The 15,330-nt window shown below is 37.2% G+C and overlaps 1 protein-coding gene across 1 annotated transcript; it reads left to right on the top strand.

The window, feature by feature from the left end:
* Positions 1–6,995: 6,995 nt before the first annotated feature.
* Positions 6,996–13,671, top strand: LOC138404669 (uncharacterized). The gene is made up of 3 exons (XM_069509245.1): positions 6,996–7,936; positions 8,995–9,185; positions 13,576–13,671. The coding sequence occupies exons 1-3, from the start codon at positions 7,018–7,020 to the stop codon at positions 13,669–13,671; spliced, it is 1,206 nt and encodes a 401-aa protein (XP_069365346.1). The 5' UTR covers positions 6,996–7,017.
* Positions 13,672–15,330: the final 1,659 nt, after the last annotated feature.

The raw sequence follows: 15,330 nt of genomic DNA, 5'->3' as shown, positions 1-15,330 counted from the left end.
GCTATTACGGACAAATCAAGGCAACAAAACAATCGAGTCTTTCGGTACTGAGCTCGAGGAACTTTTTGTAAATCTTACGTTAGCGCAAGCAGACGGAAACGACGACAATTTCCAGATACTAAGGCCAATTAATGAAAAGATAGCGATAAAACGCTTTGCGGATGGGTTGTCGGATACTAGGCTCAGCACTATTGTCGCCTCTCGGCAGTTTGACTCGTTGCCGGAGGCTATCAGAACTGCAATTGATGAGCAATTACAATCCCAACAAACTTATGACGTCATGACTGTAGGACATCGAACAAAAAATTATTATAATCGTGGAAATCGTAGAGGTTTTAACAACACGCGTTACAATAGATATCCCAACCCAGGTCAGGATTCTTATAATAATCAATTTCAGAGGTATCGAAATAGTAATCAGTTCCATAGAATTTTTTCTAATCGAAATATAATAACTCACACTTAACAATGTCATCGCGCGGTCAACGACACGCGCGTGATTTCGCGTCAGCAGGAAATTCGAGCCAATTGTCTCGAGTGCAAATTGCAGAACAGGTGGATGAAAACAATACTGCTGAAAATGATAATGTAAATTCCGCAACCAGAAGATAATTTTTTTCGTTCCTAACGAACATGATAGACATTTTATTTTTATAGCTATAATAATTGCAGTAGCGTCACTCTTGGGGTAGGAATTAATTCTACTGTGAATTTATTAATAGATAGCGGGGCAAGTCTATGTGTTATTAAATATGAATGGCTAGCAATGTATAGCTATCTATTGAACAAAATAGTGCAGGATAGAATAACAATTAAAGGAATAAGTGGCAAGTTAGTATCAGAAGGTCACGGCTACTTAAATTTACAGTGTAGAGACGCTATTTTCAGTTGTAAATTCTATGTTTTTAGGAATATAGGGTGTTCTTTTGATGGAATACTAGGCGAATTTTTTTTCAAAACATATAATGCTATTATAAATTATAGGAAAAATGTCTTGGAATTAAGTTTAAACAATAATAATGTATCGATTAGTTTAAATGAGTCAAGAAATTGTAATAAGCATACAATTCCAGCCCGGTGTGAGACTATCAAATACATAAGTAGTACTTGTAGTGGCGATTGTGTAACTTTAGCGGATGAGATTATGAAAGGTGTATTTGTAGCCGGTGTTATATCTAAACCGAAGGAGGGTTTAATTCCTCTCAGGGTGTTAAACACCCTGAAGGATGAAGATATTGAAATTGATTTTTCGAATATGAAAATATATGATTAACAAGAATTTGATTTATGCGCTTTTAGTGAGGAAAAAATTTCTGCAAATAGAGTAAAAACCCTATTTAATCTTTTAGATTTAAAGTATTTAAATCCGGAAGAAAATCTGCATTTTAAGCAAATTTGCGCGAAGTATGCAGACGTTTTTCATCTACCAGGTGACAAATTATCGGTCACAAATTTAATGGAACACACTATAACTCTTAAAGACAACGCTACTCCAGTGTATGTTAAGCCTTACAGAATTCCGCATGCATTAAAGTCGGAGGTCCAAAAACAAATACAGGAAATGTTAGATAATGATATCATAGAGGAATCTACATCTGAGTGGTCTAGTCCAGTCCTCCTTGTACCAAAAAAAGCAGCTGATAGGTCTAATGAAAAGAAGTGGGGACTTGTTGTCGACTACAGGCAGCTTAATAATAGAATCGCTGACGACAAGTTCCCACTCCCAAATATTACAGATATTCTTGACGCACTTTCAGGCAATATTTACTATTCCAAATTAGATCTTTCCCAAAGTTACTACCAATTGAATCTTAATGAAAAAAGTAGAAAATATACAGCTTTCAATGTAGACAAAATGTATCAACTGTCACTAGATGAAAATTCACGGGGCTACACAGCTTTTACAACAGATAAAATGTATCAGATGAAAAGATGCCCAATGGGTCTTAAGACTTCCCCTAGTGTTTTCTCGAGATTGATGACTATAGCAATGTCTGGTATTAACTATAGCCAAGCATTTTTATACTTGGATGACGTAGTTGTCATTGGAAAGTCTATTTCTGATCATGGTAGAAATCTCATGTCAGTATTAGAAAGGTTGAGAAAAGTAAACCTTAAACTTAACCCTTTGAAGTGTGAATTTTTACGCAAAGAAATAGTTTATCTAGGACACAAGATAACATCAGAGGGTATTTTACCCGATTCAAGTAAAATAGATGCCTTACTTAACTATCCCACCCCCAAAAATGCCGATGATGTAAAACGCTTCATTGCCTTCGCAAATTATTACCGACAATTTATTCCACAGTTTTCCAAAATAAGTTTTCCATTAAATAAGCTGTGCAAGAAAAATTCTGTATTTTCATGGACCATAGACTGTGAGAATTCTTTCCAGAAATTAAAAAATGTACTTATTCAACCACCCTTATTATCATACCCAGACTTTTCCGATAACAACGTTTTTAGATTGCAAACAGATGCATCAAAAATAGGATTAGGCGCGGTATTATCAAATACTAATGGACAAGTAGTAGCGTATGCTTGTCGCAACTTAAAACCAGCGGAAACTAGATACCCAATTATTGACTTAGAATTGTTAGCAATTGTTTGGACAGTAAGACATTTCCGTCCATACTTGTATGGCAGGAAGTTTAAAATATTTACAGACCATCGCCCACTTGTCTATCTTTTTGGATTGAAAGACCCTTCAAGTCGACTAACGAAATTCAGACTTTACTTAGAGGAGTATGATTTTGAAGTTGAATACGTGCCAGGTAAAGAAAACGCCGCAGCGGATGCATTGAGTAGTATAACAATGTCATCTAATGACTTAAAATTATTAAAAGAACAAGTAGTATCAGTTCTGACTCGCGCGCAAACTCGTAAGTTAAATGCTAAATAAGCCCGGCTATGACAACCAATGATACTCCAGGTCAAAGGTTAATACAACCGTCGGCTGTGGAAGTATTAAAGAAAACTAATAATATTATAGAAATAATAATCACGGAAAATATTTCTCGTGACTTGATAAACAAAAAAGATGTTATTCTTTCAGACGCGAAAAATTGCGCATTTGTTGCTCCAAAATCCACTATTTATCTAGACTCTCGATCATTATCTACCCCGCAGGTGTTAGTGAGAGACCTAGAATTATTATGTAAAAAGTTGAATATTAACGAAATACTTCTTATGAGAAATAAGTATAATGGAGCTGATATAAAATTACTTGCAAGTAATTTTAAATATTTAGGAGTGTCCGCGCCGCGTTTATTGATTTGCAAAGAAGTGAATAGAATTACAGATAAAGACGAAAAGAGAGTTATTCTAAATGATTTTCATTTATTACCGACTAGTGGTCATGCTGGAATTAATAGGATGTTAAATAATATCAAAAAACATTATTTTTGGACAGGCATGTCAAAAGATGTTGCTCAGTACGTTAACGAATGCAAACAATGCAAGTTACGAAAATATGCAAACAGACAGGTCAGAGAACCTTTAGTTATAACTTCAACGGCCAATAGTGCCTTTGAGCGTGTAAGTATGGATATTATGGGTTCTTTGCCGCGAGACGACGATGACTATAGGTATATACTTACCCTGCAGTGTGACTTATCAAAATTCGTAGAAGCTTACCCGCTACAACGCAAGGACACGGAAAGCGTAGCAAAAGCCTTCGTCAATAACTTTATTCTAAGATTTGGGAAGCCACTAGAGATCATTTCTGACCAGGGGTCTGAATTTTTATCATCCACGATGAGAGAAGTATGTGAATTACTGCATATTCAAAAATTAAATTCAACATCATACCATCATGAAACAATAGGCAGTTTAGAAAATACACACAAAAATCTTGGTGCATACCTTAGAATTCAATGCGAGAAGAATAAAAACAATTGGAGTAGTTGGTTACCCTATTGGTGTTTTAGCTTCAATACTACAGTGCACACCGAAACGAAATACACACCTTTTGAATTAGTTTTTGGTAAACAATGCTCTCTACCGAATAATTTAGAGAGAGTCAAAGACGTTTTTTGTTTCTATATAGATAAAAAGTTTTGTTAAAAAGTTTTTGTTAGAAAGTTTATGAGCAAATTAAAGATTAATACTTTCTCCTCGGGTTTTTCTTGTTATAATAGTGAACACCCCACACACCCGCACGTCACCCACACTCGCCGGCACCGGGTTAACGCGGGAGAATTGCGGATGTGCGGGGCGTTCCTTCCCCGAATGTCATCTCGATCGGTCGCATACTACATAGTTGCCGTGCGTCTTCCACGTGGATCGTGCCGAGAAAATCTGCATAAATTCTCGGCTATTGCTTTTTAAAAACCATAATCTAAATAACATATTTGGAAATATTTATCTATTTATTAAAAAATCTATTAGTAGATTCTTTCGGCAGTTTCAATAGGGAATTAATGAGGATTGGATTTATGAACTTCCGTGAAGTAATGGGTCCATATGAAAGGTTTATTGCTGAGCAGAACAAACTCCTCGAGTACTACCGTTCCAAGCAAAACGACCCTGAGTTTTCTTTATATCTCTCCTGGTGCTACCACCAAAAAGAAAGCAGAAGGTAAGTGAGGCAATTTTTGGAATGGCTAAACAGAAACACGTCATCGATAACATAATACCTACCCGTTACCAGTTCACAGTCGATGTAATATTATTATTTGTATCGGCTATCATAACGTGTTCTATCTCAATTTTATGAGTTTGTTTCCTGCAGCTAAATAGTTTTTGTTTTCGTCTGCCAATGTAGGTGAAGTCTCGCTAGTGTGAAGCGGTCAGGCGCACGGTCCTCACGCGCGGGCACCGTCCGAGTCGGAAAAGACAGGAAAACTACGAAAATTTGGGGTATAAATTTTGGCGAAAATTTTTGTAAGTGAAAATTTTTTGAAAATTTTAATTTTGAATTTTCTTTCGCAGGACGCTGGGGCCGGTGGAAAGCAACGCCCTGAGAAATTTTCATGTGAAAATTCGAAGAACGGGGACAACGACGCTGGATTTATGCAGTTTCTTTAAGCAAATCTATGAAGTTTGTATGACAAAATTTTGCTTTGCTATATCACCTCGGTACAGATGTCTATGCTGAGATCGGCGCACGATTTTCTGCGCGGAAAATGGCGGAAAAGCGGTCAGGCGCACGGTCCTCACGCGCGGGCACCGTCCGAGTCGGAAAAGACAGGAAAACTACGAAAATTTGGGGTATAAATTTTGCCGAAAAATTTTGTAAGTGAAATTTTTTGAAAATTTTAATTTTGGATTTTCTTTCGCAGGACGCTGGGGCCGGTGGAAAGCAACGCCCTGAGAGATTTTCACGGGAAAATTCAAAGAACCGGGACAACGACGCAGGATTTATGCAGTTTCTTTAAGCAAATCTGTAAAGTTTGTATGACAAAATTTTGCTTTGCTATATCACCTCGGTACAGATGTCCATGCTGAGATCGGCGCACGATTTTCCGCGATTTTCCGCGCGGAAAATGGCGGAAAAGCGGTCAGGCGCACGGTCCTCACGCGCGGGCACCGTTCGAGTCGGAAAAGACAGGAAAACTACGAAAATTTGGGGTATAAATTTTGTAAGTGAAAATTTTTTGAAAATTTTAATTTTGCATTTTCTTTCGCAGGACGCTGGGGCCGGTGGAAAGCAACGCCCTGAGAGATTTTCACGTGAAAATTCGAGGAACCGGGACAACGACGCAGGATTTATGCAGTTTCTTTTTAAGCAAATCTATAAAGTTTGTATGACAAAATTTTGCTTTGCTATATCACCTCGGTACAGATGTCTATGCTGAGATCGGCGCACGATTTTCCGCGTTTTCCGCGCGGAAAATGGCGGAAAAGCGGTCAGGCGCACGGTCCTCACGCGCGGGCACCGTCCGAGTCGGAAAAGACAGGAAAACTACGAAAATTTGGGGTATAAATTTTGCCGAAAAATTTGGTAAGTGAAATTTTTTTGAAAATTTTAATTTTGGATTTTCTTTCGCAGGACGCTGGGGACGACGCTCTGATTAAAATATTACTGCAGAGCCTATGCATATTATTATTGTTTCACTTTTTAGAGGGAATAGGTACAAGACGTGACCTGTATCCCGCGCAAGTTTAATTTGAGAGGACATCTCAATAGTTGTATTTACCTATACCAAATCCAAGTTAAATTGTTCACAGGTGTTCATGGCAGCGGCACATGCGTTACAAGACCAGAAAAAAATGTTGAACATCGATTGTAATATGTACGAATTGTCAGTTTAAGTAACATAAAAATGCAACTCCTCAATATATCGAATTAGGTTGCCTGCACATCGGATTGAAAGAGAGGTGATGCAAAATTATGTAGGTTAGGTAGTTAAGCAATACGATTAAGACAATAGTATGTAAGATTTCTTTATTGGTATTGTTAGCCCATAAGTTTTGTAGATCATAAGCCGGCTCTGAGTAAACATCTTTTACGGTTGCCGCATTTTATTATTACCTACGGTCTCAACATACTTCATGGCGACCAAGCCATTCGGACCAATTTAGTAAAATACTTCAAGTGAAATCAAGGAAAAACGGCAAGCAAATTATTTAAGAAAATCATTTCGGCGCAAGACCAATAATACCAGCTTCATAACTACAGCTGCTCAAAATACGAGAATCATCAGTCCATCGTCAACTCGGCCATCGCTGTGCGTCCAGGGTTATCCCGGCCACGACCAGGAGGTGTCCAGTGTGTCCCCGGCCCAGTTGCAGAGGTGTCCAGGGTTATCCCGGCCCAATCCACGCTACAAGACCGGTTCAGAAATAAAGTCGCATCGAAGTCAAGACTACATCGAGATCTACCGACGAGGCCCGCCCAAGGCTGAAGATTTGCAGACTGCTAAAGTGAGTGCAATATTTATTTTATCACTTTGTAATGGGCCAGTAGGTGTTATATTTTAAACTGTTCAAATCGTTAATGTATATTAATAATCTTACTTATTTTATTTCACAAGAAAAACTGAAGAGAAATTAGGAATTAAGCTTATAAATTAAATGACTACCGAATTAAATGTATTACATGGAAAATTAAAATATTTAAAGGAGTATGTTGTTAAATTAGGAACGAAAAGAAACACAGAATTAGCTTACAAAAAATTTCAAGAAGCAGAATCAATATATCAACAGAGCCTTAAAATTTGCTTTGAGTTAGAAAAACAAAAGTTAACAATTAGCACATCCGATAAAATAGTAAATAATCTAGTCTTTGAGGAAATAGAGTCCTTTTACCGGGATATAGAAAGCTTAGTTACATTTAGACCAAAATCAAACACAGAGAGATCAAAAATCGCAATGGCTTCATTTGACATAAAAACAGCTATCGCCTTGTTACCTGTGATGACAGGCCAAGACGCCATAAAACTCTACAGTTCCATGATTTCCGAAGTAAGTAAACCCACCCTCATAGAATTTGTCTTAAAAACTAGGCTTTCCGCGAGCGGTAAACTAAGATTAAAATCGTCGTACGCTTCTACAGATGACTTAATTGCGGATATGAAAAAGTTTCTTATACAAAAAAAATCTGCTGTTGCCTTGCATACACAGCTATTACGGACAAATCAAGGCAACAAAACAATCGAGTCTTTCGGTACTGAGCTCGAGGAACTTTTTGTAAATCTTACGTTAGCGCAAGCAGACGGAAACGACGACAATTTCCAGATACTAAGGCCAATTAATGAAAAGATAGCGATAAAACGCTTTGCGGATGGGTTGTCGGATACTAGGCTCAGCACTATTGTCGCCTCTCGGCAGTTTGACTCGTTGCCGGAGGCTATCAGAACTGCAATTGATGAGCAATTACAATCCCAACAAACTTATGACGTCATGACTGTAGGACATCGAACAAAAAATTATTATAATCGTGGAAATCGTAGAGGTTTTAACAACACGCGTTACAATAGATATCCCAACCCAGGTCAGGATTCTTATAATAATCAATTTCAGAGGTATCGAAATAGTAATCAGTTCCATAGAAATTTTTCTAATCGAAATATTAATAACTCACACTTAACAATGTCATCGCGCGGTCAACGACACGCGCGTGATTTCGCGTCAGCAGGAAATTCGAGCCAATTGTCTCGAGTGCAAATTGCAGAACAGGTGGATGAAAACAATACTGCTGAAAATGATAATGTAAATCCGCAACCAGAAGATAATTTTTTTTGTTCCTAACGAACATGATAGACATTTTATTTTTATAGCTATAATAATTGCAGTAGCGTCACTCTTGGGGTAGGAATTAATTCTACTGTGAATTTATTAATAGATAGCGGGGCAAGTCTATGTGTTATTAAATATGAATGGCTAGCAATGTATAGCTATCTATTGAACAAAATAGTGCAGGATAGAATAACAATTAAAGGAATAAGTGGCAAGTTAGTATCAGAAGGTCACGGCTACTTAAATTTACAGTGTAGAGACGCTATTTTCAGTTGTAAATTCTATGTTTTTAGGAATATAGGGTGTTCTTTTGATGGAATACTAGGCGAATTTTTTTCAAAACATATAATGCTATTATAAATTATAGGAAAAATGTCTTGGAATTAAGTTTAAACAATAATAATGTATCGATTAGTTTAAATGAGTCAAGAAATTGTAATAAGCATACAATTCCAGCCCGGTGTGAGACTATCAAATACATAAGTAGTACTTGTAGTGGCGATTGTGTAACTTTAGCGGATGAGATTATGAAAGGTGTATTTGTAGCCGGTGTTATATCTAAACCGAAGGAGGGTTTAATTCCTCTCAGGGTGTTAAACACCCTGAAGGATGAAGATATTGAAATTGATTTTTCGAATATGAAAATATATGATTAACAAGAATTTGATTTATGCGCTTTTAGTGAGGAAAAAATTTCTGCAAATAGAGTAAAAACCCTATTTAATCTTTTAGATTTAAAGTATTTAAATCCGGAAGAAAATCTGCATATTAAGCAAATTTGCGCGAAGTATGCAGACGTTTTTCATCTACCAGGTGACAAATTATCGGTCACAAATTTAATGGAACACACTATAACTCTTAAAGACAACGCTACTCCAGTGTATGTTAAGCCTTACAGAATTCCGCATGCATTAAAGTCGGAGGTCCAAAAACAAATACAGGAAATGTTAGATAATGATATCATAGAGGAATCTACATCTGAGTGGTCTAGTCCAGTCCTCCTTGTACCAAAAAAAGCAGCTGATAGGTCTAATGAAAAGAAGTGGGGACTTGTTGTCGACTACAGGCAGCTTAATAATAGAATCGCTGACGACAAGTTCCCACTCCCAAATATTACAGATATTCTTGACGCACTTTCAGGCAATATTTACTATTCCAAATTAGATCTTTCCCAAAGTTACTACCAATTGAATCTTAATGAAAAAAGTAGAAAATATACAGCTTTCAATGTAGACAAAATGTATCAACTGTCACTAGATGAAAATTCACGGGGCTACACAGCTTTTACAACAGATAAAATGTATCAGATGAAAAGATGCCCAATGGGTCTTAAGACTTCCCCTAGTGTTTTCTCGAGATTGATGACTATAGCAATGTCTGGTATTAACTATAGCCAAGCATTTTTATACTTGGATGACGTAGTTGTCATTGGAAAGTCTATTTCTGATCATGGTAGAAATCTCATGTCAGTATTAGAAAGGTTGAGAAAAGTAAACCTTAAACTTAACCCTTTGAAGTGTGAATTTTTACGCAAAGAAATAGTTTATCTAGGACACAAGATAACATCAGAGGGTATTTTAGCCGATTCAAGTAAAATAGATGCCTTACTTAACTATCCCACCCCCAAAAATGCCGATGATGTAAAACGCTTCATCGCCTTCGCAAATTATTACCGACGATTTATTCCAGTTTTCCAAAATAAGTTTTCCATTAAATAAGCTGTGCAAGAAAAATTCTGTATTTTCATGGACCATAGACTGTGAGAATTCTTTCCAGAAATTAAAAAATGTACTTATTCAACCACCCTTATTATCATACCCAGACTTTTCCGATAACAACGTTTTTAGATTGCAAACAGATGCATCAAAAATAGGATTAGGCGCGGTATTATCAAATACTAATGGACAAGTAGTAGCGTATGCTAGTCGCAACTTAAAACCAGCGGAAACTAGATACCCAATTATTGACTTAGAATTGTTAGCAATTGTTTGGACAGTAAGACATTTCCGTCCATACTTGTATGGCAGGAAGTTTAAAATATTTACAGACCATCGCCCACTTGTCTATCTTTTTGGATTGAAAGTCCCTTCAAGTCGACTAACGAAATTCAGACTTTACTTAGAGGAGTATGATTTTGAAGTTGAATACGTGCCAGGTAAAGAAAACGCCGCGGCGGATGCATTGAGTAGAATAACAATGTCATCTAATGACTTAGAATTATTAAAAGAACAAGTAGTATCAGTTCTGACTCGCGCGCAAACTCGTAAGTTAAATAAGTTAAATAATATAAGCCCGGCTATGACAACCAATGATACTGCAGGTCAAAGGTTAATACAACCGTCGGCTGTGGAAGTTTTAAAGAAAACTAATAATATTAGAGAAATAATAATCACGGAAAATATTTCTCGTGACTTGATAAACAAAAAAGATGTTATTCTTTCAGACGCGAAAAATTGCGCATTTGTTGCTCCAAAATCCACTATTTATCTAGACTCTCGATCATTATCTACCCCGCAGGTGTTAGTGAGAGACCTAGAATTATTATGTAAAAAGTTGAATATTAACGAAATACTTCTTATGAGAAATAAGTATAATGGAGCTGATATAAAATTACTTGCAAGTAATTTTAAATATTTAGGAGTGTCCGCGCCGCGTTTATTGATTTGCAAAGAAGTGAATAGAATTACAGATAAAGACGAAAAGAGAGTTATTCTAAATGATTTTCATTTATTACCGACTAGTGGTCATGCTGGAATTAATAGGATGTTAAATAATATCAAAAAACATTATTTTTGGACAGGCATGTCAAAAGATGTTGCTCAGTACGTTAACGAATGCAAACAATGCAAGTTACGAAAATATGCAAACAGACAGGTTAGAGAACCTTTAGTTATAACTTCAACGGCCAATAGTGCCTTTGAGCGTGTAAGTATGGATATTATGGGTCCTTTGCCGCGAGACGACGATGACTATAGGTATATACTTACCCTGCAGTGTGACTTATCAAAATTCGTAGAAGCTTACCCGCTACAACGCAAGGACACGGAAAGCGTAGCAAAAGCCTTCGTCAATAACTTTATTCTAAGATTTGGGAAGCCACTAGAGATCATTTCTGACCAGGGGTCTGAATTTTTATCATCCACGATGAGAGAAGTATGTGAATTACTGCATATTCAAAAATTAAATTCAACATCATACCATCATGAAACAATAGGCAGTTTAGAAAATACACACAAAAATCTTGGTGCATACCTTAGAATTCAATGCGAGAAGAATAAAAACAATTGGAGTAGTTGGTTACCCTATTGGTGTTTTAGCTTCAATACTACAGTGCACACCGAAACGAAATACACACCTTTTGAATTAGTTTTTGGTAAACAATGCTCTCTACCGAATAATTTAGAGAGTGGTATCGACCCTCTGTATAACTACGATAGTTACCCGTTAGAAATGAAATTTAGGCTCCAAAAAGCACAACATGATGCTAGAGAGAGTTTAATCCAAAGTAAATTACTAAGAAAACACCAGTACGACAAGAAATGTAACCCTATAACCTATAAACAAGGTAATTTAGTTTTAATTAAGAATTTTTTAGGAGATAAGTTAGATAGCGTGTATAAAGGCCCTTACGAAGTGATAGAAGAAGTTGCACCAAATGTAAAAATCATTAAACATGGAAAAGAGTATTTAGTACATAAGAATAATACAAAACTGTTTAGAATTAGTGATTAAAAAAAAAAAAAAAAAAAATATGGTTGTATGTGTGTTAATTATAATTTGTCACATTTGTGAATCATCTTTTTTTCAATTCCAGCGTCTAAACATTTTTTTTCTTTTAAGGGGAGGGGTAACCGCATACATTTTCAGGGGAGTTGTAATATGTACGAATTGTCAGTTTAAGTAACATAAAAATGCAACTCCTCAATATATCGAATTAGGTTGCCTGCACATCGGATTGAAAGAGAGGTGATGCAAAATTATGTAGGTTAGGTAGTTAAGCAATACGATTAAGACAATAGTATGTAAGATTTCTTTATTGGTATTGTTAGCCCATAAGTTTTGTAGATCATAAGCCGGCTCTGAGTAAACATCTTTTACGGTTGCCGCATTTTATTATTACCTACGGTCTCAACATACTTCACGATACAGAAAAATTGTTTTTAATTTTCCCAACGTTCTAAACGCCAGCCTCTACTTTTGGTCCATCGCTTTAATGCCTATGATTAAAAATGCCGTCACGAATAAAAACCCGTAAGTAACTGATCATCATTTTATGAAAACTTAATTTACAAAAACTTTCTAAAGGAGTATTTCACTTTTTTAATAAAAAGTACTTGTCACGTACCTATAAGTCCGCGACAGGTTGAGATAGCAATCGGGGTATAAGGCGGGGGACACCCCTGTTGAAATGAGATTCAGCAAATTATACCAAAGTTACCGGCTACCACAGTAGGCAGCGCCGTCCGAATATATTCTGTGTATGTCAAAGACGTTTTTTGTTTCTATATAGATAAAAAGTTTTGTTAAAAAGTTTTTGTTAGAAAGTTTATGAGCAAATTAAAGATTAATACTTTCTCCTCGGGTTTTTCTTGTTATAATAGTGAACACCCCACACACCCGCACGTCACCCACACTCGCCGGCACCGGGTTAACGCGGGAGAATTGCGGATGTGCGGGGCGTTCCTTCCCCGAATGTCATCTCGATCGGTCGCATACTACATAGTTGCCGTGCGTCTTCCACGTGGATCGTGCCGAGAAAATCTGCATAAATTCTCGGCTATTGCTTTTTAAAAACCATAATCTAAATAACATATTTGGAAATATTTATCTATTTATTAAAAAATCTATTAGTAGATTCTTTCGGCAGTTTCAATAGGGAATTAATGAGGATTGGATTTATGAACTTCCGTGAAGTAATGGGTCCATATGAAAGGTTTATTGCTGAGCAGAACAAACTCCTCGAGTACTACCGTTCCAAGCAAAACGACCCTGAGTTTTCTTTATATCTCTCCTGGTGCTACCACCAAAAAGAAAGCAGAAGGTAAGTGAGGCAATTTTTGGAATGGCTAAACAGAAACACGTCATCGATAACATAATACCTACCCGTTACCAGTTCACAGTCGATGTAATATTATTATTTGTATCGGCTATCATAACGTGTTCTATCTCAATTTTATGAGTTTGTTTCCTGCAGCTAAATAGTTTTTGTTTTCGTCTGCCAATGTAGGTGAAGTCTCGCTAGTGTGAAGCGGTCAGGCGCACGGTCCTCACGCGCGGGCACCGTCCGAGTCGGAAAAGACAGGAAAACTACGAAAATTTGGGGTATAAATTTTGGCGAAAATTTTTGTAAGTGAAAATTTTTTGAAAATTTTAATTTTGAATTTTCTTTCGCAGGACGCTGGGGCCGGTGGAAAGCAACGCCCTGAGAAATTTTCATGTGAAAATTCGAAGAACGGGGACAACGACGCTGGATTTATGCAGTTTCTTTAAGCAAATCTATGAAGTTTGTATGACAAAATTTTGCTTTGCTATATCACCTCGGTACAGATGTCTATGCTGAGATCGGCGCACGATTTTCTGCGCGGAAAATGGCGGAAAAGCGGTCAGGCGCACGGTCCTCACGCGCGGGCACCGTCCGAGTCGGAAAAGACAGGAAAACTACGAAAATTTGGGGTATAAATTTTGCCGAAAAATTTTGTAAGTGAAATTTTTTTGAAAATTTTAATTTTGGATTTTCTTTCGCAGGACGCTGGGGCCGGTTGAAAGCAACGCCCTGAGAGATTTTCACGGGAAAATTCAAAGAACCGGGACAACGACGCAGGATTTATGCAGTTTCTTTAAGCAAATCTATAAAGTTTGTATGACAAAATTTTGCTTTGCTATATCACCTCGGTACAGATGTCCATGCTGAGATCGGCGCACGATTTTCCGCGATTTTCCGCGCGGAAAATGGCGGAAAAGCGGTCAGGCGCACGGTCCTCACGCGCGGGCACCGTTCGAGTCGGAAAAGACAGGAAAACTACGAAAATTTGGGGTATAAATTTTGTAAGTGAAAATTTTTTGAAAATTTTAATTTTGCATTTTCTTTCGCAGGACGCTGGGGCCGGTGGAAAGCAACGCCCTGAGAGATTTTCACGTGAAAATTCGAAGAACCGGGACAACGACGCAGGATTTATGCAGTTTCTTTTTAAGCAAATCTATAAAGTTTGTATGACAAAATTTTGCTTTGCTATATCACCTCGGTACAGATGTCTATGCTGAGATCGGCGCACGATTTTCCGCGTTTTCCGCGCGGAAAATGGCGGAAAAGCGGTCAGGCGCACGGTCCTCACGCGCGGGCACCGTCCGAGTCGGAAAAGACAGGAAAACTACGAAAATTTGGGGTATAAATTTTGCCGAAAAATTTGGTAAGTGAAATTTTTTTGAAAATTTTAATTTTGGATTTTCTTTCGCAGGACGCTGGGGACGACGCTCTGATTAAAATATTACTGCAGAGCCTATGCATATTATTATTGTTTCACTTTTTAAAGGGAATAGGTACAAGACGTGACCTGTATCCCGCGCAAGTTTAATTTGAGAGGACATCTCAATAGTTGTATTTACCTATACCAAATCCAAGTTAAATTGTTCACAGGTTTTCATGGCAGCGGCACATGCGTTACAAGACCAGAAAAAAATGTTGAACATCGATTGTAATATGTACGAATTGTCAGTTTAAGTAACATAAAAATGCAACTCCTCAATATATCGAATTAGGTTGCCTGCACATCGGATTGAAAGAGAGGTGATGCAAAATTATGTAGGTTAGGTAGTTAAGCAATACGATTAAGACAATAGTATGTAAGATTTCTTTATTGGTATTGTTAGCCCATAAGTTTTGTAGATCATAAGCCGGCTCTGAGTAAACATCTTTTACGGTTGCCGCATTTTATTATTACCTACGGTCTCAACATACTTCATGGCGACCAAGCCATTCGGACCAATTGAGTAAAATACTTCAAGTGAAATCAAGGAAAAACGGCAAGCAAATTATTTAAGAAAATCATTTCGGCGCAAGACCAATAATACCAGCTTCATAACTACAGCTGCTCAAAATACGAGAATCATCAGTCCATCGTCAACTCGGCCATCACTGTGCGTCCAGGGTTA

The sequence above is a fragment of the Maniola hyperantus genome, unplaced genomic scaffold (assembly GCF_902806685.2).
Source record: "Maniola hyperantus unplaced genomic scaffold, iAphHyp1.2, whole genome shotgun sequence".
Taxonomy (NCBI): Eukaryota; Metazoa; Arthropoda; class Insecta; order Lepidoptera; family Nymphalidae; genus Maniola; species Maniola hyperantus.
Note: the sequence above shows the minus strand (reverse complement) of the source record. Positions and strands in the feature narration are given on the sequence as shown.